The sequence below is a fragment of the Danio rerio genome, chromosome 14 (genome assembly GCF_049306965.1).
Source record: "Danio rerio strain Tuebingen ecotype United States chromosome 14, GRCz12tu, whole genome shotgun sequence".
Classification (NCBI taxonomy): Eukaryota; Metazoa; Chordata; class Actinopteri; order Cypriniformes; family Danionidae; genus Danio; species Danio rerio.
In genome coordinates this window covers 51,335,001-51,358,629 of record NC_133189.1, presented here as the reverse complement: position 1 = coordinate 51,358,629, position 23,629 = coordinate 51,335,001, and the positions used below count along the sequence as shown (strand labels likewise).

Genomic DNA, 23,629 nt, shown 5'->3' with positions numbered 1-23,629 from the left:
GTTGTCTGTATAGTTGACATTGTTAAAATTGTCATAATAAAATTTGTAGTTGTCTGTATAGTTGTCATAGTAACAATTGTCGTCATAGTTATCGCAGTTGTCTGTATAGTTGACATTGTTAAAATTGTCATAATAAAATTTGTAGTTGTCTGGATAGTTGTCATAGTAACAGTTGTCGTCATAGTTATCGCAGTTGTCTGTATAGTTGACATGGTTAAGTCTCCACTTCCCTTCCTAATCTGCAATTGCCTCTCTGGTTCTACCACTAACTATATTACAAAAAAAAAAAAAATTAAATAAAAAATACTAATGTTTTGCTTCTTACACTTATACATACCTTCTTGTCCTCATTTGTAAGTTGCTTTGGATAAAAGCGTCTGCTAAATGACTAAATGTAAATGTACCTAAGGAAGCAAAGTTATCAATGTTGTTTAACTAAAAAACGTTTGGCTAATCAAATGCACATTGAGGCAAGCATATTATTGATTTCAGAGATTTTTTATAGTCTTAGAGCTGCATATTAGTTGTCATCTCTTGATGACGTGGCTGCTCATCAGGTCTGGATGAATGACCTAAAGTAGGCCTACATGCAAATGAGGAGGGCATGGCCTGTAAGTCTCGTCACAGTTTGTTTCTGTATCTGATTGGCCTGTTGTCCACCGGGGTTTCACGCTTGTGGAATTTACATGAGAACGAGAAAACCGTAGTGTCTGAGGCTTACAGTATTCCCGTTTCCATATAGTGATCTTTTATTATTCTGCTATACCTTGGTATACCCAGATTTTCATTATAAGGCACCTTTAAAAATAATTAAAAAAAAAACATTAAAGCCTGTTTACCGATTCTAGTACACTCAATAAGCAGAATAATGTTTAAGATAAAAAATTAGCATGGCCTCTTTAAAGGCCTCCCCTGAATTTGAACAAACAAATGAAATGTATTAATGTTGAACTTAATTTGTTTGATAATATCCAGCCCAAATAAATTGTTTGCAACCACTTACAGTTAAAGTCAGAATTATTAGCCGCCCTGAAATATTCGCGCCCCTGTTTATTTTTTCCCCCAATTTCAGTTTAACAGAGAGTAGATTTTTTCAAAACATTTTTAAACATAATAGTTTTAACAACTAATTTCTAATAACTGATTTATTTTATCTTTGCTATGATGACAGTAAATAATATTTGACTAGATATTTTTCAAGACACTTCTGTACAGCTTAAAGTGACTTTTAAAGGCTTAACTGGGTTAATTAGGTTAGGGTAATTAGACAAGTTATTGTATAATGATGGTTTGTTCTGTAGACTATCGAAAATAAATACAGCTTAAAGGGGTTAATATTATTGTCCTTAAAATGGTGTTTAAAAATTAAAAACTGCTTATATTCTAGCCGAAATAAAACAAATAAGACTTTCTCTAGAAGAAAAAATATTATCAGACACACTGTGAACATTTCCTTGCTCTGTTAAACATCATTTGGGAAATATTTAATAAAGAAAATAAAATTCAAAGGTGGGCTAATAATTCTGACTTTAACTGTACCTTAAAAGAATTGTGTAAATCCAATGTATCATTTTGTTCAGTGTATTTATAATATAATTTAAATTGCTCTAAGTTACTATCATTGTCATTTTTTCTGTGTAGGTTCTGCGTATGATTGTCAATAAAACATAACTTTTTCTATATATAAAATTGCTTGGATGTTGTAGTTGATACCTTGCTAGTGTTTTTATATGACTAATTATTTTGATTATTTTTAACAAAATGTCATCTTGTTTTCTTCCTCAGCAATCGGCCGAACCCTTATCCCTCGTTACTTCAGCACAGTATTTGAGGGTGGCGTTACGGATCTTTACTACATCCTGAAACACTCCAAAGAGTCTTTCCACAACTCCTGCATTACTGTGGACTGCGATCAGTGCACGATGGTCACGCAGCACGGAAAACCCATGTTCACTAAGGTAAAGAGAGATTTTGGGCCCTATCATACATCCAGTGCAATAAGGTGCAAGACGTGTTTTGCCTGATTTGTTGCTATTTTCAGACCAGCGCAACCCTTGTTTCTTGTTTTCAACCCTTTTGTTTAATTAGTAAATCTATTTGTGCCACTTTGTGGACTCATGGATGTGCTTGTCTTAAACAGAGGTGTGTTAAGGTGCATTGTTGGCATGTTGCTATTTTGAAGAACTGAAATAGACAGCGTCCTTGACCATCTAAATGCAGATCTAAAGTCCAGTGCAAAGCATGTTAGTTATGCGCCTGTGCGAGTTCAAACGCTTACATTCATTCATTCATTTTCATTTTATTTTATTTTATCTTATTTTCTTGTCTGCTTAGTCCCTTTTATTGAGCCGGGGTTACCACAGCAGAATGATCCGCCAACTTATCCAGCAAGTTTTTATGCAGCGGACGCCCTTTCAGCTGCAACCCATCTCTGGAAAGCATCCACACACATTCACACACACACTTATACACTACGGACAATTTAGCTGACCCAATTCACCTGTACTGCATGTCTTTGGACTGTGGGGTAAACTGGAGCACCCGGAAGAAACCCACGCAAATGCAGGGAGAACATGTAAACTCCACACAGAAACGGCAACTGAGCCAAGGCTCGAACCACTGACCTTCTTGCTGTGAGGCGACAGCACTACCTACTGCGCCACTGCTTTGCCCTTATTTTAATTTACTTTATTTTATTTTATGCATTGATTATTAATTTGTTTTTATTTTTATACTCATAAAATATTTTATATATTGTTATACTTCTATTTTATACTTCCAACATTATTATTTTTTTTTATTTTAATGTTCAAAAGTATTTTTATTAACTTATAATTTTGAGCTTTTATATCCATGACACAAATTTTATCAAAACATGATATTTCTACTAGAATGTTTACTTTTTATTTACTTATTTAATTATTTATTTATTATGTATTCCTTCATTTATTTTATTTTAATTTATTTTATGTTATTTTATTACATGTATTGATTATTAATTTGTATCTGTTTTTATACTTATAAAATATTTTATATATTGTTATACTTCTATATTTTATACTTCTAAAATGGAGTTTATTTTTTTTATTTTAATGTTGAAAAGTATTTTTATTAACGTATAATGTATAGGTTTTATATCCATGGCATTGATATTTAACAAAAAATTATATTTTACTAGAATGTTTGTTTATTTATTTATTTGTTTATTTATTTATTTATTTATTTATTTATTTATTTATTTATGTATTTATGTATTCATTCATTTATTCTTGTTTAATGCTATTTAAAATAACAGATATTTTTATCAAAACGTGATATTTCTACTACAATGTTTACTATTTTTTTTTAAATACATTTTTTTATTATTATTATCAATTTATTTTATTTTATTTTATTTTATTTTATTACATGAATTGATTCTTAATGTGTATATATTTTAATACTTATAAAATGATGTATATATTGTTGCACTGTATATTTTTATACTTCCAAAATGGATTTTATTTTTTTTAAATTTAATGTTCAAAAGTATTTTTTTATTAACTTATAATCACTTTTTTTATCCAGGGCATTAATTTTGATCAAAGCATGATATTTCTACTAGAATGTTTGTTTGTTTGTTTGTTTGTTTGTTTGTTTGTTTGTTTGTTTATTTATTTATTTATTTATTTATTTATTCATTCATTCATTTTGCTTTATTTTATTTTGTTTTAAATGTTTTATTTGTTTTTTATTTATTTATTTGTTTTATTATTTTATTTATTTATTTATTTTTGTATTCATTTGCGTATGTATTCATTAGTTTTATTGTATTTTATTTTATTTATTTGTTTATTTACTTATTTACATATGTATTTATTTAATTTTTTTATTTACGTATGTATTCATTAATTCATTTTATTTTATTTCATTTTATTTATTTTATTTTATTACATTTTATGTCTTATTTGTTTAGCTTTATGTTTACTCCAGACTAAGAGCCAGAGCCAGACTTGCAGTCTTAAACTTAAATCAATTTCTTTTAGCCTCCATCTAAGCACACCAAACCAAAACTCAAGCTCCATCAGGTGTCAAAAATAATTACCTAAAAATGATTGGCATTCACCACTCCGGCATTATGAATTTAGCATATACTTAACTACAGAAGAATGAATGTCTTTCTTGTTAAAGGTGTTTTGGTTGATGCAGGAAGATGGTGAGGTGCTCATAGATACTCCATTTCTTTATCATATTTCTATTTTCTCCTTCTGCATTTTTCCTCGTTATTGCATTTTCTGAGTTGATGGAAAAATTATGCATTTATCTGTTCCCTTCCGTTCTTACTTTCCCTGCGATAAACCCCCGTAAACTGAACAAACAAACATGGCAGGCGTGATCATTTACTACTGTAATCACAGTCATTATTCTGTGTTTACTGATGGAGGTCATTTGGAATTTTCGTGAAATATTTCAGGCAGCTTTGTAGCTCTTTATGAATATTGTACTCTGTGTGACGATATATACTATTTAACTTAGTATATTCATTCATTTTCCTTCGACTTAGTCCCTTCTTTCATCAGGGGTCGCCACAGTGGAATGAACCGCCAACTTATCCAGAATGTTTTACACAGCGGATGCCCTTCCAGCTGCAACCCAGTAGTGAGAAACATCCATACACACTCATTCACACACATACACTATGGCCAATTCACCTATATCTCATATGTTTGGACTTTGGGGGAAATCGAGCACCCGGAGGAAACTCAACATGGGGAGAGCATGCAAACTCAGAAATGCCAACTGACTCAGCCAGGACTCGAACCAGTGACCTTCTTGCTTTGAGGCGACAGTGCTAAACACTGACCCACTGTGTTGCTCTGTTAAAATGTCATATTATTCCAAATGAACTATCATTGTGTTTCTGACAGTTCCACTGAATAAAGAGAACTTGCTTGAAAGGAGTACAGCTAAGGTTCTGTAATCAGTCGCTTCAATAAGTCTAGTGTCTCTCCATCCCTCTTTAATGATAAGTACATGGGCTCTCGTATGGATTAGAGTGGATTAGTCCATATCAGTGTGTGAAAATAATCCAAAGTGCTTGATGGACAAGGTGGAAACATCAAATCTGCTGATAAGCGATTTAACCCTGTGATGTCCACTACAGCTGACAGATCTTTAAACTACATCTTTTTTTAACTATTCAGGGTGTGACGTTTCATTGAACAACCCAATGACCCAATGACCTTTGCTGTAATTCTGCATCACTGTTTTCTTATATATACCGCTGTGTTCATTCATTCATTTTCCTTAGGCTTAGTCCCTTTATTCATCAGGTGTCGCCACAGTGGAATGAACCGCCAACTTATCCAACATACGTTTAAGGCAGCGGATGCCCTTTTAGCTGCAACCCAACATTGGGAAACACCCATACACTCTTACATTCACATACATACACTACGGCCAATTTATCTTATTCAATTCAGCTGTAACGCATATGTTTGGACTGTGGGAATGCTGCTGTGTTATTATTATTATTATTAATATTATTATTATAATTATTATTATTATTAATGGGGTTTGCCATAGGCAAAGTCCATTCTTACTATACTCTTTTTGCTTATTATACTTTTCTTCTTCTTCTTCTTCTTCCGTACACTTTTTCGGCGCGTAACTAGTCCCGCAGCTTTCGTCCCAGACCCTTGAAAGTGGGCTCAAATCGTGCGGCTTTATCGGCAATGGTGTGCTATGACTTTTGTAAGGGGTGAAAAAAATGCATTGACTCAACATTACGCCCAACTTTGACAGATTATAGCGCCGAGTGTAAAATTCATAGAAATTTGGGATTCATATCATCTGTAGGGGGTTGCAGCCTAAGTGAGAACATACCCCGTAAGGGTGTATAAGTTGTACCCCTGGGGCTCTAGTTATTATTATTATTGTTATTATTATTATTATTATTATCATCATTATTATTATTATTATGGTAACACTTCCACGTTCATGTGGAAATTCACACTATTAATCACACTATTAAATACTTGATTAATTATTAAGATATTAAATGTTTATTAGTATTTATAAAGTATGATCTTATTCTACACCCTTAATTGCACCCAATATCTAAACACAACTACTTCACTAACTATTAATAAGCAACTAATTAGTATTTATTGAGAAAAAGTCTTAATTAATGGTTTGTTAATAGAACAAACTGTACATTATAGTGTGAGCATGATTATACACTCACTGGCCACTTTATTAGGTACAGCTTAGTAGTATAGGCTTGGACCCCCTTTTATCTTCAGAACTGCCTTAGTCCTTCGTGGCATAGGTTCAACAAGATACTGGAAATATTCCTCAGAGTTTGTCTTTGTCTTAGCATGCCTCTGCGGTCCAAAGACATGCGCTATAAGTGAACTGAATAAACTAAATATGGCTGTAGTGTTGAATGCACCTGGAAAGTATTCGTAGCGCTTCATTTTTTCCACATTTGTTTATGTTAGAGCCTTATTCCAAAATGGATTAAATTCATTTATTTACTCAAAGCTTGGCACACCTGTCTTGGCCATTTTTGCCCATTCCTCTTTGCAGTACCTCTCAAGCTCTATCAGGCTGAATGGGAAGCGAAGGTGTACAGCCATTTTTCGATCTCTCCAGAGATGTTCAACAGGATTTAGGTCTGGGCTCTGGCTGGGCCACTCAAGGACATGCACCGAGTTGTTGTGAAGCCACTCTATTGATATTTTGACGGTGTCTTTTGGGTCATTGTCCTGCTGGAAGATGAACTGTCGCCCCAGTCTGAGGTCAAGAGCACTCTGAAGCAGGTTTTCATTCAGGATGTGTCTGTACGTTGCTGCATTCATCTTTCCCTCTATCCTGACTGGTCTTCCAGTTCCTGCTGCTGAAAAACATCCCCACAGCATGATGCTGCCACCACCATGCTTAACTGTAGGGATGGTATTAGCCTGGTGAAGAGTGGTACCTGGTTTTCTTCAAATGTAACGCCTGGGATTCATTCCAAAAAGTTCCAATTTAAGTCTCATCAGACCAGAGAATTTTGTTTCTTATGGTCTGAGAGTCCTTCAGATGCCTTGTGGCAAATTCCAGGCGGCCAATCTACCATACAGGCCTGATTGGTGGGTTGCTGCACAGATGGTTTTCCTTCCTTAAGAAGGAAGCTGGAGCTCAGTCAGAGTGACCATCGGGTTATTGATCACCTCCCTGACTAAGACTCTTCTCCCCCGATCACTCAGGTAGAGTCCTGGTGGTTAAACATCTTCCACTTACGGATGATGGCGGCCGCTGTGCTCATTGAAACTTTCAGACAGCAGAAATTTTTCTGTAACCTTCCCCAGCCTTGTGCCTCGAGACAATCCTGTCTCTGAGGTCTACAGACAATTCCTTTGTCTTCATGCTTGGTTTGTGTCAACCCTGGGGCCTTCTATAGACAGGTGTATGCCTTTTCAAATCATGTCCGATCAAATGAATTGACCACAGGTGAACTCCAATGAAGCTGCTGAAACATCTTAAGAGCGATCAGTGGAAGCAGAATGTACCTGAGCTCAATTTAGAGCTTCACTGTAATAGCTGTAAATACTTTTGCGCATGTGATTTTTCAGGTTTTTTTATTTTTAATAAATTTGCAACAATTTCAAAAACTCTTTTTTCACATTGTCATTATGGGGTATTGTGTGTGGAATTTTGAGGAAAAACATTAATTTAATTCATTTTGGAATAAAGCTGTATCATTAATAATAGTGGAAAAAGTGAAGCGCTGTGAATACTTTCCGGATGCACTGTATGAGTGTGCATGGGTGTTTCCCAGTACTAGGTTGCAGCTGAAAGGCATCTGCTGTGTAAAAAAACATGCTGGATGAGTTGGTGGTTCATTCCACTGTGGCGACCCCTGATAAATAAAGAGACTAAGCTGAAGGAAAATGAATGAAGAATTTTCAAACACATCCTGAAGCAGAAATATGTAGCGATAGAGGGATGCTGAAAGACAGACGCTTGTATTTTCACTTTGGCGCCTTCCTCAGCATGTAACAGTGTTGTTGCTGAACACAGGACTCAAAGACAGACGAGAGACAGAAATAAGGAGACAAACAGCAGAAGTGTGTGTGTGTGTGTGTGTGTGTGTGTGTGTGTGTGTGTGTGTGTGTGTGTGTGTGTGTGTGTGTGTGTGTGTGTGTGTGTGTGTGTGTGTGTGTGTGTGTGTGTGTGTGTGTGTGTGTGTGTGTGTGTGTGTGTGTGTGTGTGTGTGTGTGTGTGTGTGTGTGTGTGTGTGTGTGTGAGAGAGCGAGCGGGGGAATGTGAAAGCGTGTGGTCATGTGATGGCGCTGTGCTCTCCTCTTGTTGATCCTCCAGAGCCCATCTGTGCTGAGGGCATTGATTAGAGTGGCTCTGGCGGGATTACATCTTTGCCGTTGCCATGCCAACTAATCAGCTGACGCTCCTCCCCCCCTTCCTCCTCCTCATCCTCAGGTTGCCCCAGCAACAGAACATAGGGGCTTCGAGCAGCACAGCTCTAAATTCAGCAAAATGTTTTTCTCATCCTGTTTGTTGTTGTTGTTGTTGTTGTTTTGTAATTGCGGACGGTTGATGACCTCTGCATGTATTCTGTGTTTTGTTGCTTTGTGGAAGCTCGTCTAAGGAATTTCCATTTGTTGCCCTGAGGTTCAGGTGTATATAACATCAACACCTTTATTAGGAAATGGCTTCAAAACTCTGTGGTCTGGATTTAAAAAGCACAGCTTACATGAATTGACTGTATTAGTGCATTTTGATGATGCATTCTGGAACTGTATGAGTTTTTATTAATCCTGTTCATCCAAAAAAATAGATGTCAGAAAAAATTTAAACTTTCACTAGATTTCCCAAAGTGTATCAGTCCTGATTATAACTACATAAAATGGTTTTAAAATAAAAAATAAAAAACATAATAAAAAGAGAAGAAGAGAAATATATATATATATTATTATATACACACACACACACACACACACACTAATACATAATCAGGACTGATACACTAATTTTAATTAATTTAAATAATTTTTTTCTCTAACATCTATATATATATATATATATATATATATATATATATATATATATATATTACACACTAAAGTCTACACTGACGTTCTGTTGTATTTTTGTGGGGGGGGGGGGCATAAATAATTACTTAATTTTATGCAAAATGCATTATAAAACAAAAAAAAAAAAAGGCACTGTATTTTGTAGTGATTTTCTCTGTATTTTACTGTTTTATGTGAGAAAAGCTATCATCACATTGTTTACACCTAAAAATCCGTATTGTCGTCCTGATTTTTTGGTAGTTTTTAATTAATTTTTTTATCGATTGATTGATTTGTTTATTTATTTTATTTATTTATTGTTTTTTATTTATTTGTTTGCTTGTTTATTTATTTCTTTATATGAAAACAATTAGTTTGGGCTGGATTTAAGCAAACAAATTAAATTTAGTAATGTTTAACTTAATTTGTTTGTTTAAATCCAGCCCAAACTTATTGTTTACAACCACTTAACTCAAAAAATTTTAGTAAATTCAAGGAATCATATTTGAATAATTTTTTTGATTAATTTTCGTTCGGCTTAGTCTCTATTTTGGAGTATATTTCAGCATAAGTTTTATGCAGTAGATGCCTTTCCAGCAGCAACCCAATGCTGGGAAACACCCATACACACTTATTAACACACACACACACACTCATACGATCAATTTAGTTAATTTAATTCACCTATAGCACATGTCTTTGGATTGAAACTGGAGCACTCGGAGGAAACCCACATCAGCACGGGAAGAACATGAAGGATAGATAAATGAAGTAAATGTGGGCGATACACCCAAATACAGTTGAAGCCTGAATTATTAGCCCCCCTGTTTATTTTTTCCCCAATTTCTGTTTAAGGGAAAGAAGATTTTTTCATCACATTTCTAAATGTAATAGTTTTAATAACTCATCTCTAATATCTGATTTATTTTCTCCAGAAGAAAAAACATATTTGTGAAAATTTCCTTGCTCTGTTAAACATCATTTGGGAAATATTTAAAAAAAAGAAAAAAAATTAAAGGGGGCTAATAATTCTGACTTCAACTGCATGTGCTGTTTACCTTACAGCCAGAATTATCCCAAAAAAGTTCAACCAAAAAACAAAATATCTTCATAATGTTGCACAAGAGTTACTTTTCCATGACAAATAGTACAGAGAATAATCAGCAGACTGTATTCTTCATAGAAAACATGACCGATCTCTGAATGTCTGCTTTCTCAGGTGTGTACGGAGGGCCGGCTGATTCTAGAGTTTGCCTTTGACGATCTGATGAGGATCAAGACGTGGCACTTCAACATCAGACAGTATCGGGAACTAATCCCGCGGAGCATTCTCGCCATGCACGTGAGTTTGATTTATCTCTCCGTCCCAGCGCTCAGAGGATTTGGCTATAAATATTCAACAGTGTGAAGATTTTTGGTTTCTTTTGCTCACCGTGGCAGCATATATTTGATCAAACACACACACACACACACACTCACACACACAAAAAGATAGTTACTATTTAAAAGCCTTGTTTTCTATTGGAGTATGTTTTTAAATGGGATTTGTTTCCATCATTTCTTCTGTCTGTATTGTCATGTGATCTTTCAGGATTCATTTAAACATGTTGATTTAATGCTCAATAATCCATTAAATGTTAGTTTAAAAGCATTTAGTAATGTTTAGAATATATTTGAAATATGTGACACAAAACATAAGTATACATTTTGTAAATTGAGATGTATTAATTACCTGAAGGCTAAATTAATATACAGTATGCTTTTGTTAGGACAGGACAATATCTGGTGGAGATAATTAAACTATTTGAAAGTCAAGAAATTTAACATGATCTTTGTTATAATATTCTAATATTACAGTTTTTCTCTGGCTTTGGTGAATTTCTGTCAACAATATTTACATTTGCACAACAGTTCATGCATTTCTTAAAACAATTAGTAATTTGAGCACATCCTAGTAGCAGTTTCTCATTCCTTCCAACAAATTGTAAATGCTTTTGGATGTGCATGAATTGCTTTCATACAACTCTCTGCTATTTATAACATTATCATTAGCTTATGTCATGTCAGTCTAATCGAACTAAACTTGTAAATGAAATAAAACTTGTAAAACAACTGAGGAAAACTGTTAATTTTTGCAAAACTTAAAATACATTGCTCTGGGTACGTTTTGTTGCATGTTTCAGATGACAAATCCACTAGGGGGCACTGTCAATTTTTGGCATGAAAGAAAAATGTATCATTTTGACTCATACATTGTATTTTTACCTATTCCCACAAACATACATGTGCAAATTAAATGAAATATCTCTACTTCTAATCCAGTGTAACAATATGCTGAAATATTTATTTATTTATTTTTTAATTAGGTTAATCTTAGGTCAGACATTAAAATATACATAATATTAATACATATAGATATACGCACTGATACAATTCACCAAACAAGAAATTATCAGGAAAACATAATTATACACTAAATAAGTACATTATATAAATAAAAGGTAAAATACCACATATATAAACAAAGATATACAAACATAACAAAAATGAAAGTAATAAAAAACAAACAAAAAAGAAAAGAAAGGAAAAAGGGGCAATTAACATATAGATTTCTCCATAAAATATGTAGAAAAGGGACTTTCTGGAACTGTTCTGGCTTTTGTTTTATTGCAAACCGAATCTTTTTCATTTGAAGAGCATGTAAGAAATCAAAACCCATTGCTGATAAGAAGGGGGAGCTGCAGACTTTCAATTCATAAGAATAAGGGTGCTTTCACACCTACACTTTTGTTTCAGAACCTGTTTCGTTTGCCCAGTTAGCGCGGTTCGTTACACAGCGAGAAGGGCACTGGCTTGAGCCCTGGCTGGGTTAGTTGGCATTTCTGTGTGGAAATGAATAAACTAAATTGGCCGTAGTGTATGTGTGTTTATGTAAAAGTGTATGGGTGTTTCCCAGTGTTGGGTTGCAGCTGGAAGGGCATCCGCTGTGCTAAACATATGCTGTATAAGTTGGCGGTTGAATTAGGCGATGTCGACCAATTTGGCAATGTACAATTTCTAATGTGAAACGTCGTGATAGACGATGACATAGTCATTGTAGGCAGCGGTGAATTCATTGTTTATGAATAATTAATTAATTTATAACGATTTATCTACCGTTTCATTTACCTGACGAGTACGGTTTTTGTTTTATCCTTAATAACTCAAATCATAAATAAAAAAATATAAGTTAAACACAAATTACCACCTGTCAATCACTTTTTGTATGGGACTCTGGCATGAATAGGCAGAGTGATCTGTGTTGTTATCATGGCGTCGACAAACTTGGTTGATTAAAAAAGGTGCACAACCAACAGCAACCAACCAACAGTATCTGAGGTTTTCGCTAAAATTACTAAAGACAAGCGTGAAAGTGAAAGACTGAAGCAGAGTACTGGCGCTGTGACACGTTGCCTGATAGATTCAAAAGACCGAAGAGTCGTTAGATAGAGAAGATGAACTCAATATCATGTTTAACAACTACAGAGAGACGTGTTCCGGCAGTACATCCTTGTTAAACTGTCTGACGTGCGCTGCTCTCAGGGGTTTTGTGCTCATAACACCCCATACTGCCTGCCTTGAGCGCAGACGTGAGCATATACTGCTCAAGCGCATGCCAGAGTGTGTGTGTGGTCACGTGATGTGAGTTTTCAGGAGTATAGTGTGGATGAATCTATTCAGAAATGCTAGATGAAACGCCAGTGTGGATGTGGATCAATTTCATTCTAAAATGCAATTTAAAACTAAGACGTGTTAGTGTAAAAGGGGCCTGAGTGTGTGTTTTTCGCGAGCGGGTTGCTGCTGCGACAGGGGCGGGGCGAAGGATCACGATGCTGAGCTGGCTATGGATGATGGCATCGTCTATCGACCCAACTCTAGTTAGCGGATCATTCCTCTGTGGCAAGCCCTGATTAATAAGGGACTAAACTAAAGAAAAATGAGTGAATGAATGAACGGTTTAACCATAATAAAATGTAAAAATCAAAAGGTCAAATGAGTCATTTATAGAGTGTAATGAACAGTTTTGAAGGACATAAAGAGCTGAAATCATAGGATTCATGTCGTTTTCTCATTATAAAGCAGAACTCCTAATGACTCCTTGCTGTTTAGGCTTTCAGAATACCGAGCTTTACATCACAGTTGAGTTTTAACTCATCTCTTCCCTTGTAGATTTAGAGAGTTTAGTTTTCCAAAGTTTGTTCACAGCAGCTTGTGAAACTCACATGCTTTTAAATTGGGCCCTTTGGGGCTCTGTATTCTGGTGGAGAGAAAGAGAGAGAGAGAGAGAGAGAGAGTGAATGAGCGAGAAAGAGCTTTGAAAGATTTTATGACAGGGATCGTGCAAGAGTTCCTGCAGCACGTTTGATCGTCTCATTCTGATACACATGGGTAAAGTTGCGCCGAAACTCAGTCAAACTCATCTGATCAAGCCTGATGAGAATATGAGCAAATTGGAGAAATCCATATTTCAGATGCTCTATACTTTCTGCTTTCCTGCCCAATCAAATAACAGGAGCTCTGTGATTGGCTGACGCTACTCATGCTGCTAAACACAATTTCCCTTGATGAATCAATGATTTACCAGAATGCAAACAGCATTAGTTTGTAATTCATATGCACTTTAACATTTTAGACAGTCGCTATTAATTAGCAGCTGCGGCACACGACTGATTCAATGCCTCAGATCTGTATCAGAAACATATTCAGTGTAATCACAGTGATTCAGATGAATCGCATTGCTTTTCTAGCATCTCAAGCAGCGGCACAATTACCACAGGCATTGATGGAGACACATCCTCACATATTCATATGTGTAATACTTAGAGAAAGAGACTAATCAAATGTGTTTGTATTTAAAAAGGCCATTTGATGTCGTTTAATGTGTTTTTGTTATTTGGTTGTATAAGAATAGATTAATAAGCATTATTTTTTAACACAGGCTCTTTGGAAATGCATGCTTCAGCCTACATTTTTGTAAAGTCCTAAAAAAGTACTTTGACATGCTTTTGACTGCAGTTTCTAGGTAAAATGAACACTAGGGGGCAGTATAATGCCATCAACTTATGTTCCTTTTCAAACTAAGGATATTTAAATCAGGGGCCTGGCAGACATTTTAAAAGTGGGGGGGACAGCTGAATGAGATTTAAAATTTTACGTTCATTTTATTATCAATTACCTGTTTCTAAATGGTCTGTCTTTAAAAGTGAGGGGGGATAACACCCCTGATTTCAGCACAGCCTTATTGTAAAAACGTACCCCCGTATACATTTCTGGAGAGCATGAATTATGTAGCCAGAGCTAGGTATGGCTGCATTTTGTTTTTAACCCCTTCAGACCCTGCGTCCATTACAATGGACATCACATGACATCCCATTTTTCTGAAATTTGGAACATAATTCAGGTCTGAAGGGGTTAAAACAAACGATATGTGGTGGTTTGACGCTGCTAACGGCTTCAAGTTTTTTGCGCTAACAGCTGACTGCTAACGCATGGCTTTTTTTTGCCAGTTTGCCCAAAAGCTAGCCAAGTACATCGGTAGAATTAAGACGCAAAGAGGAGTTGACCGTGACGATTGGTTTAGAGTCTGGCAAAGAACGGGACCAGAAAGCAAGTAAAATAAATGGCAAAAAATAAAAATAAAGAAGTAAATAACAAGGTGAGAATGTGGTAAGATCTGAAAAATTGGTAAGAATCGATTAGGGCTTTTCTTTTCTGAATTGCTTTTAAAAAAACTCTGTCAGTCGGGTTTAGGGAAGGCAGTGGGCTGGTCAATCAGTGCTTTTGAAAACACTATCGGTTGGGTTTATGGAAGGGGGTGGGTGGAGAGATTGGTCAGTCAATCAACAGCGGCCTCTGGTGGATTTACGCAAGAGCAGCTGGCTTGAATGGCTCTCATGATAGAAATTTGATATTTTGAAAAAGCGTACACAGCAGCCTCTGATGGATTCGCGAAAACTAAAAATGCAAAAAAAAAAGTACCTCTCGGGACGTATTTCGCGATCTCCAGGAATGTGTACACGGGTACGTATCAATAATGAGCCTAGGTTGTGATATTTACAGGGACATTACATTATTAAATAATTGCAAACATTAAATAAATACCACAAAACAGCTTAACTAAGTCTATGATTTGTAGCTGAATATATGTACCTCTCCTGTTTATATCCATATTGTCAACTTTTCTGGTGTGGTCAGTTTGCTTGATAGCTCACTTTGTATGATGTTGTACTTTCTAAAGCATGGTTCTGCAAAAATAACAATAAAAGGGATGTAAAATCAAGGTAAACCTTCATGGTTGCAGTGCATTTTCTCTTGTATTTGCTTTTAAAAACACTATTAGTTGAGTTTAGTATAGGTTTTTAGTCTAACACAGGCTCATTTTGAAAACGTAGTCCCTAGAATCCACGAATTATGTAGCCGGAGGTATGTATGGCTGCATTTAATTTTTTAAGCGAACGCTATGGGGCAGTATGCTGCCGTTCCTTTTGGCGCTTACCTTCATGTAAAGGGCTTTCCCGCCGCAACCAGTTTGTCCTGTTAGCTTGTCGTGTTCGTTGGCGAACTTGAGACACAGAGAGGAGTTGACGACAACGACCAGGTTGTAGTCCGGGGATGATCGGTTCCAGAAATCAGGTGAGACAAAAACAGAATCCAAAAAATAAAGTGAAGGAGTTCATAACAGGGTGAGATTGATGGTAAAATCCGAAAACGTGGTAAAAATCAGACGAGAGCTTTTCTTTTTCTGGACGGCTTTTTTAAAATCGTTGCTTGGGTTTAGGGTAGTAAGCGGACGGGCAGGTCAATCGGTAAAATTGTTTGGGTTTAGGGAAGGAGGAGGGTGGGTCAGTCGATTGGACGGTCGCCCGTCAATCATTCAGTCATTCAGTCGGTTGACAGCGGCCTCAGGTGGGTTTACACGAGAACAGTGCGAGTGTGAACGGCACTCGAGAAAGACATTTGAGAAGCAAAAAAAGAGCACACAGCGGTCTCTCACGGATTCGCGAATACAAAAACTGCAAAAATACAAACCTCCTAGGACGTATTTCGCCATCTCCAGAAAAGTCCATGGGACTACGTTTTCAGAATGAGCCTGGGTTGTTTAAGTCAGTGGTCTGCTAGCTGGTATGTATACGACAAGCACTGCCTTCTACTGGATGTGTACAAAGGATGTGTATCTGAAACGTACAACAAAACAAACCCTAAGTAACAGATTTAAGATTTTCAAAAATTGTAGACAGCGCCCGCTAGTGGTTTTGTCATCTGAATCATGTAACCAAACATATCAGGAGCAATGTATTTTAAGTTTTGCAAAAATGTAGGCTGATGCCCATATTTCCAAATGAGCCTGTGTTGTAATTGTCACATACTGTACATTATTTGTGCATCTCTTGTCGTTTTCAGCCTCACCTTCGGAGCCATTTGTCATAATTGCCGACTCCTTAGTAGTCTTTAATCTCCATAATAAAGCAGAGAAAGTGCAGAGCAGACCACAGAGCATTCTGAAGTCTCTCCTGGACAATTCCTATAGTGTCTGTGTTTTTCACAATCTGTATACAGTTTCTGTGCCACATCCCCATGTGGACTTGTTTTAACTTTTGACTATACTTAGATAAGTTTTTACTGTAGGTGGTCCTGTTATAATTGGCTCTCTGCCAGCTTGTTAAGGTCACCAGAGATGTCACAGGTCTATGTCAGCAACTGTGTTGACACCAGAGCATAGATGCAACTTATGAAAAGTGTTTGCATACATTATCATGATGGTACATTACCGTGATAATATGTTGCTCACTCCAGCTTCTGACACATATAGCTTCATATGAGTATTTAACATATATAATCAGTGCTTTACATATTAATTTATTTTACATAATCAGTCATCTAATAGTGTTGCTCCTGTCCTCCTCATCTAACACACAAACATTCCTCAGTGTTTTTACCACAGGCCGGCATGTTTGCTACACACACTCTTAGATATGAGAGAACACTGAGAGAATAAAAAGATCTTCTTCAATCTATTGTCAATAAGGGGTGCGTTTCCCAAAACCATTGTTAGCCAACTAAGGTTGCAAGTTCTGTCGTTACAAACATAGTTTGTTGATTTGCCGTTTCCCAAATCCGTCGCTCCTACGAACATTCGCAAACTGCGTCATAAATTTAAGCACTCGCAACTACAGCTCTGGAGCTGTAGTTAGAAACATAGTTCCTGGCTGTGTTCTATTCCTAGTTACCCCCCCCCCCTATGCCCTATTTATTTAGAACATTCAAAGTTGGAATTATCAAAAATAAAAAATATTAAGGTCATCTCCCTTAGTTGTAATTTGCTTTCAAACTATTTTTACAGTTCAGTTTTAGCGATCTTCATGTTTACAATTGCGCTCACTTCGCAGTTCACGTTGAAAACATTAATGTCATTTTGAACACAGCCTCATGCCGAAAGCTGTAACGTAATATTTAAAAGCGGAATTTATGTTACGTCTCCAAAGCTTGTGAAAACAAAAAACAAACGTTAATTCTTTTAATTTATAGTGGGTTATTTATTAAGGATCAGTACTGTATATGACATGGGCCTGCTGGTTAGAACTTTCTGCAGTGGTTTACAAGTGTCAAATTGTAAAAGTAGACTTTTCTAAAAACTAAATAAACAATATTCTACTTAGTAATAATAATAATAATAATAATTATTATTATTATTATTATCATCATGATCATCATTAGTATTAATAATATTATTAATAAATTCAGATTTTTTCCATTTCTAATACATAATAATAAAAATAATAATAATTATCATCATGATCATCATTAGTATTTTTAATATTATTAATAAATTCAGATTTTTTCCATTTCTAATACATAATAATAAAAATATTAATCATTATCATCATGATCATCATTAGTATTATTAATATTATTATTAAATTCATATTTTTTCCATTTCTAATACATAATAATAAAAATAATAATAATTATCATCATGATCATCATTAGTATTATTAATATTATTAATAAATCTGATTTTTTCCATTTCTAATACATAATAATAAAAATAATAATAATTATCATCATGATCATCATTAGTATTATTAATATTATTATTAAATTCATATTTTTTCCATTTCTAATACATAATAATAAAAACATGAATAATTATCATCATGATCATCATTAGTATTTCTAATATTATTAAAAAATTAGAATTTTTTCCATTTCTAATACATAATAATAAAATAATAATAATTATCATAATGATCATCATTAGTATTATTAATATTATTGAATTAGGATTTTTTTATTTCCTAATACATAATAAATATTACATTTCGTTTTATAATAAATAGCCTCATTATTTATTTGTTCATATAATTTATATATGATATTAGAATACGCGTTAGCTTTTGTAAGTGACTTGTTTTAGAATAGGATAGGTCATATTCTCATTAATATTTGTAAAGGAAACACAGGCTCTGTATGTGGCATTTACCGTTATAACTAACGTGGTTCAAGCAATGGATCTGCAACGGAGAAACTATGAGTTTTGGGAAACACTCGTCACTACATACTTCTTTTCCCAAATGATGCATCGTACTATGATAGTTCAGCTGTGAGTTACGTCATTGTTTAGGAAACGCACCCCAGTCGCAAACACTTTTTTTGATTTCTCGTTTTTACAAAGTCCCACCTTTTAAAAAAAGTCCATAGTGTTCTGATTGGTCAGCTAAACCCTGTGATTGGTCAAACAATGTAATTGCCATGTAATTGCCAGTTTCATCTGTTAAGCAACAGCAGTACAATTCACTGAAGCCTCGCATTATGTTTTAATTTGAAAAATTGATTGTGAAGGTTCAAAGAAGTAATATCTGGGCTTGGATTGATACATTTTGGCAGATGTGGATCTGTGTTGTGGGAAGTGTTCTCAATGTTGTGGGAGACTGTGAGTGTTGTATCTTTGCAGATGGTATATGCCAGCAGATACGAGGAAAGGGAAAACTGTACAATGCATCATATGGCCTCCTCTAGTCATAAGGTGATTTTTTGTTTCTTTATTTATGTATTTTTGGTGCACCTGCAGGCGCAAGATCCTGGAGTCCTGGAGCAGCTCTCCAAAAACATCACCCGTATGGGACTGACCAACTTCACCCTCAACTACCTCAGGGTAAGCACAACAGAAATAGCTCATTTCACTTCAATTTCCCTTATAAAAAGACTTTTGGTGAAACCATGATGCACTTATACATTATATAAAAGTTCTGTGGTATTTTGGTATTCTGTTTACCAAATACGGAATTAGGTTGGTTATCAACTTAGATTTGCACATTAAGCAAGCATGACTTAAAAGCTTTTAGGTTTTTTCACATGATTATTGATAATGAAAACTAAAGTTCAACTTTGAGCTTAATTAACATTTTAAAAACATAAATGTAGATGAAACTGAAATCATATTTACCTTTGTTCCCAGTTTTTTTTTTTTTATTTGTTTGGCTTTGAAAATTTTTTACATTTAAAATAGTCAAATTACGGCTAAAATAATGTTACATTGTCATCCTGCATTACAGGTATATTTATTTAAAAATGAAACAATATACAGTTGAACTGAGAATTATTAGTCCCCCCCTGTTTATTTTTCCCCCAATTTCTGTTCAATGGAGTGCCTAGCTACTAACCTTTATCATCCTCATTGTTATGCCAGCAGTCAATCACCTAAATTAGTCTAATATTAATAGTTACATAAACACACACATTCGGTTACAATGAAAACAGTTTGTTTTTGCAGTAGCTTAATAGATCTTAAACATTAAAAAATGCTTTTACATCAGCTGTATTTACAGATATTGCCTATGAATAGCCTAATAATAAACTATGCTTATTAAAAAAAATATTTACAAAAACTGCTTATTTTAACATTGCAAGATGCTCCATCTTGCAACTCCCAAAACACTGTTAACTCCCAAAACACTGTTAACTCATTTGTGTAAATGCGTTAATGAAAAATCTTAAGCATGATCTCATTTAACTGCAACTCAAAGAGGGTATTTTCAACTGCAGGGAGCACAATAAACCAAGAAAGATCCCGACTTCTGTCAGAAAATGCAAGCATGTTGATTTTTCTCCAGAAGAATGGTTAAAAACTGAGAGTCATTTTCCTTTGAACCATTGTACATTCTTTTGCAGGAAAAAAATATTTGTTTTACTATTATGGTTTTGTTTTATTTTACATTAAAAACGTATTAATAACATAAAAGGCCCTATCATACACTAGGCCGAATGCGGCAGAAGGCGCGACGCAGTTGTTGTTTGGTAGTTTCAGCTCAGCGCAAGAGTCGTTTTGACGTTTTGCAGCACGCTGTTTAAATAGCAAATGCATTTGCGCTCATATGTGCGCCCATAGGTGTTCTGGTCTAAAAAAGGAGGTGTGTTGAGGCGCATTGCTGGCGCTTTGCTATTTAGTGGAACTAAAATACACTGTTCAATTGACTGGCTTAGGGGAGGTCTAATTTGCTTTTGTATAATGTTATTATTATTAGCAGTATTATTTATTATATGCACATTTACATTTGTTTTATTAAAAACAAGCTTAGATTTGCCCACCTGTCAGGTTTTAGACCATATGGGGCACAGCATTTGTGTTAGGATATAACTCAGGTTTTTGAACACACTTTGTTATTATTGTTCATTTATTAGTTTGCTGGAAATTAGAACTGAATTTAGAAATAGTTTTGAAACACATCTTTGCTCTTAATAAACAAAATTAATTATTTATAGGCTAAAGGATGTCTGTGTGTACAACACGGCCCTCTATCCATGAGAGTAAAAGTGAAAGTAAACAATGAGGAGGCTCATCTCTCATTCCCGCGCTTTAGATGCGCTGTTGAACTGATTTCTTGCTGTGATGTGTTCAGTTTTTCCACTTACAAAGTCCGCCATGTAAATAGCAAATGCGCTATGGCGCGACACAACTGACTCTTAAAGGGAATAGGAGATGAGACTCTGATTGGTTTATTCTTAAAACACACCCTCATTAAAAGAAAAAGCTCAACCCTGTTAGACCATGCGCCACGGCGCAAAGCGGATTTTTCCATTCTTAAAATAGCAGAAGTGAATTCAGATAGCCCTTAATGCTATTGTGCCCTGCGCTCTGCATTAAAGTCGGAAAATAGGGCGCAAAGTGTTGTTAATTCTGTTCAATTTGCTTGTTTTTTTCATAAAAAACACTACAAAAGTACTAATAGGAGAACTGTTAATGTACCAAACCGATAAGTGGTAGAGATAAAACTAGTAATACCGTTAAAACCTTAACAATACCCATCCCTACATGTGACTGCGACGGTGTGTGTGTGTGTGTGTGCGCGCAGAATTTATTAGGCAGCTTTCGCATTGGCTTTGTTTATTCTGGTGATTTGAGTGTGAGTGACAGCTCGCTTTTGCAAATGAAAGAACAAGAGAGTGAGAGAAAATGAATTGGATCGAGAAAATTAGCATAACATTAATGAGCGTTCCCGGCTGAGCTGCGGCATTGTGGCTCTCTCTGAGCGTCGAGCTCCAGCTCAGCACAAACACAAACTTGTTTATAGCGAACTGCTGGGAGAAGCGAGAGGGGAAAAAATAAAGAAGAGTCTTTCAAGGTTTCCGAAACAGACGTTTCTGTTTTTTTTTCTCCCACAGAGTGTGTCTTTCTCTATTGTTGTTTCACGCTTTAAACGCACAAGCTTACTTATAAACGTTGAGGTAAAATGTAGCGGCGCAGCTTAAGCCGAATTGAGAATTAAATTTGGATTAGATGCAGGTCTTTAACTGCACGTCTGTGGGCCTTCAGACACATCTACACCTGTGTTTTACACTGTTGAATGGGACAGAGGGGTCTTGCGACGTATACTTCACTGCATGTGTTTAGCTATGGCGCATAAAGTAGTATACACTGCATACAGGCTGTGTGTGTAATAATAATCATAACAAAAACAGCAACAACAATAATAACAACAATAATTACAAAATACAACAACAACAGCAGAAATAATAATAATTAATTATAACCATTCATTTTTATTTATTTTCTTGTCGGCTTAGTCCCTTTATTAATCTGGGGTCGCCACAGCGGAATGAACCGCCAACTTATTCAGCACTTTTTACTCAGCGGATGCCCTTCCAGCCACAACCCATCTCTGGGAAACATCCACAAACACTCATTCACACACACTCATACACTAGGGACAATTTAACTCACCCAATTCACCTGTACTGCAAGTCTTTGAACTGTGGGGGAAACCGGAGCACCCGGAGGAAACCCAGCGAACGCAGAGAGAACATGCAAACTCCACACAGAAATGCCACCTGAGCTGAGGATCGAACAAGCGACTCAGCGACCTTTTTGCTGTGAGGCAACATCATCACCTACTGCGCCACTGCTTCGCCCTATTATTGTATAATATAATATATTAATATTTAATTAATTTATTAATTTAATAATTATTATTATTACTATTATAGCAATAATAATAATAATAATAATAATAATAATAATACAAACAACAGCAATAATAGTAATGATCATTCAAATATAAAACAATTTTGTTTTTAATATTTTATTTGATGACATTTCAACATTTTTAAATCTCAGCAATAAAAAGCAGACTTTTCCCTGAGGTTTTACACCAAATCAAAAGCTTTAATGTTTGTAAACGAAAAAAAAAACAAAAAAAACAATGACCATAAATATTGGTTTTGTAGTTTTACTGCTGTTGTCTATAATGTATAATTATTATGTACTATAATTAAATATGAAAACAAGTTTTTGTGTATTATAAACAGTTAAACTATATATTTTTGTTATGAAATAGTTTAAATATAATATAATAAAACTGAGATTAAAATTACTTGAAATTTAACCAAAATTTTAATTTAAACATAAGAAAAGTATTATAAAAACTTCCTTAGAATAATCATAAAATCTGTCAAAGTATGGCAATGAAACTAAAGTAACTTATTTGAAGTACTTATTAAAGAAAAATGAGTTTTTTACTCAGTTAATTATAAATAAATGTTTATTTTTTCAGTGAATTCATGATGTAAAAATATTACTTTATTGGGAGATAAAATCTGTTATTAGTATTTTATTATTAGTAATAGGATTACAAGTAACAAATTTAACAGTTAAGTTTAAAATAATTGAATTAAAAATATTAATGTCATTTCACTTCTTGTATCAATGACTCAAATTTACATTAAAAGAAATGTACACATTTCAAAATGTTACAAATTGTATAATTTTAACAAAAAATTATTTTATTTTCATAATTTTTTTTTTATTTTAATGTCGTGTTTTTATTTTAAAACTAATAAATTCTCAATTTTACCAAAAAATCATTTTTAATGAATTTATTCATTCATTCATTTTCCTTTGGCTTAGTCCCTTTATTCATCAGGAGTCACCACAGCGGAATGAACCGCCAACTTATTCAGCATATGTTTTACACAGCAGATGCCCTTCCAGCTGCAACCCAGTACTCTAAAACATCAATACACACTCATTTACACTCATA

The 23,629-nt window shown here is 34.8% G+C and overlaps 1 protein-coding gene across 2 annotated transcripts in view; it reads left to right on the top strand.

The window, feature by feature from the left end:
• Positions 1–23,629, top strand: part of ldb2a (LIM domain binding 2a) — a 156,378-nt gene that overhangs the window by 104,993 nt on the left and 27,756 nt on the right. For both annotated transcript variants that reach the window (XM_005157342.6, NM_131314.1), the window contains 3 exon segments: positions 1,786–1,958; positions 10,276–10,398; positions 19,165–19,248. In XM_005157342.6, coding sequence (XP_005157399.3) covers positions 1,786–1,958; positions 10,276–10,398; positions 19,165–19,248 — 380 coding nt within the window.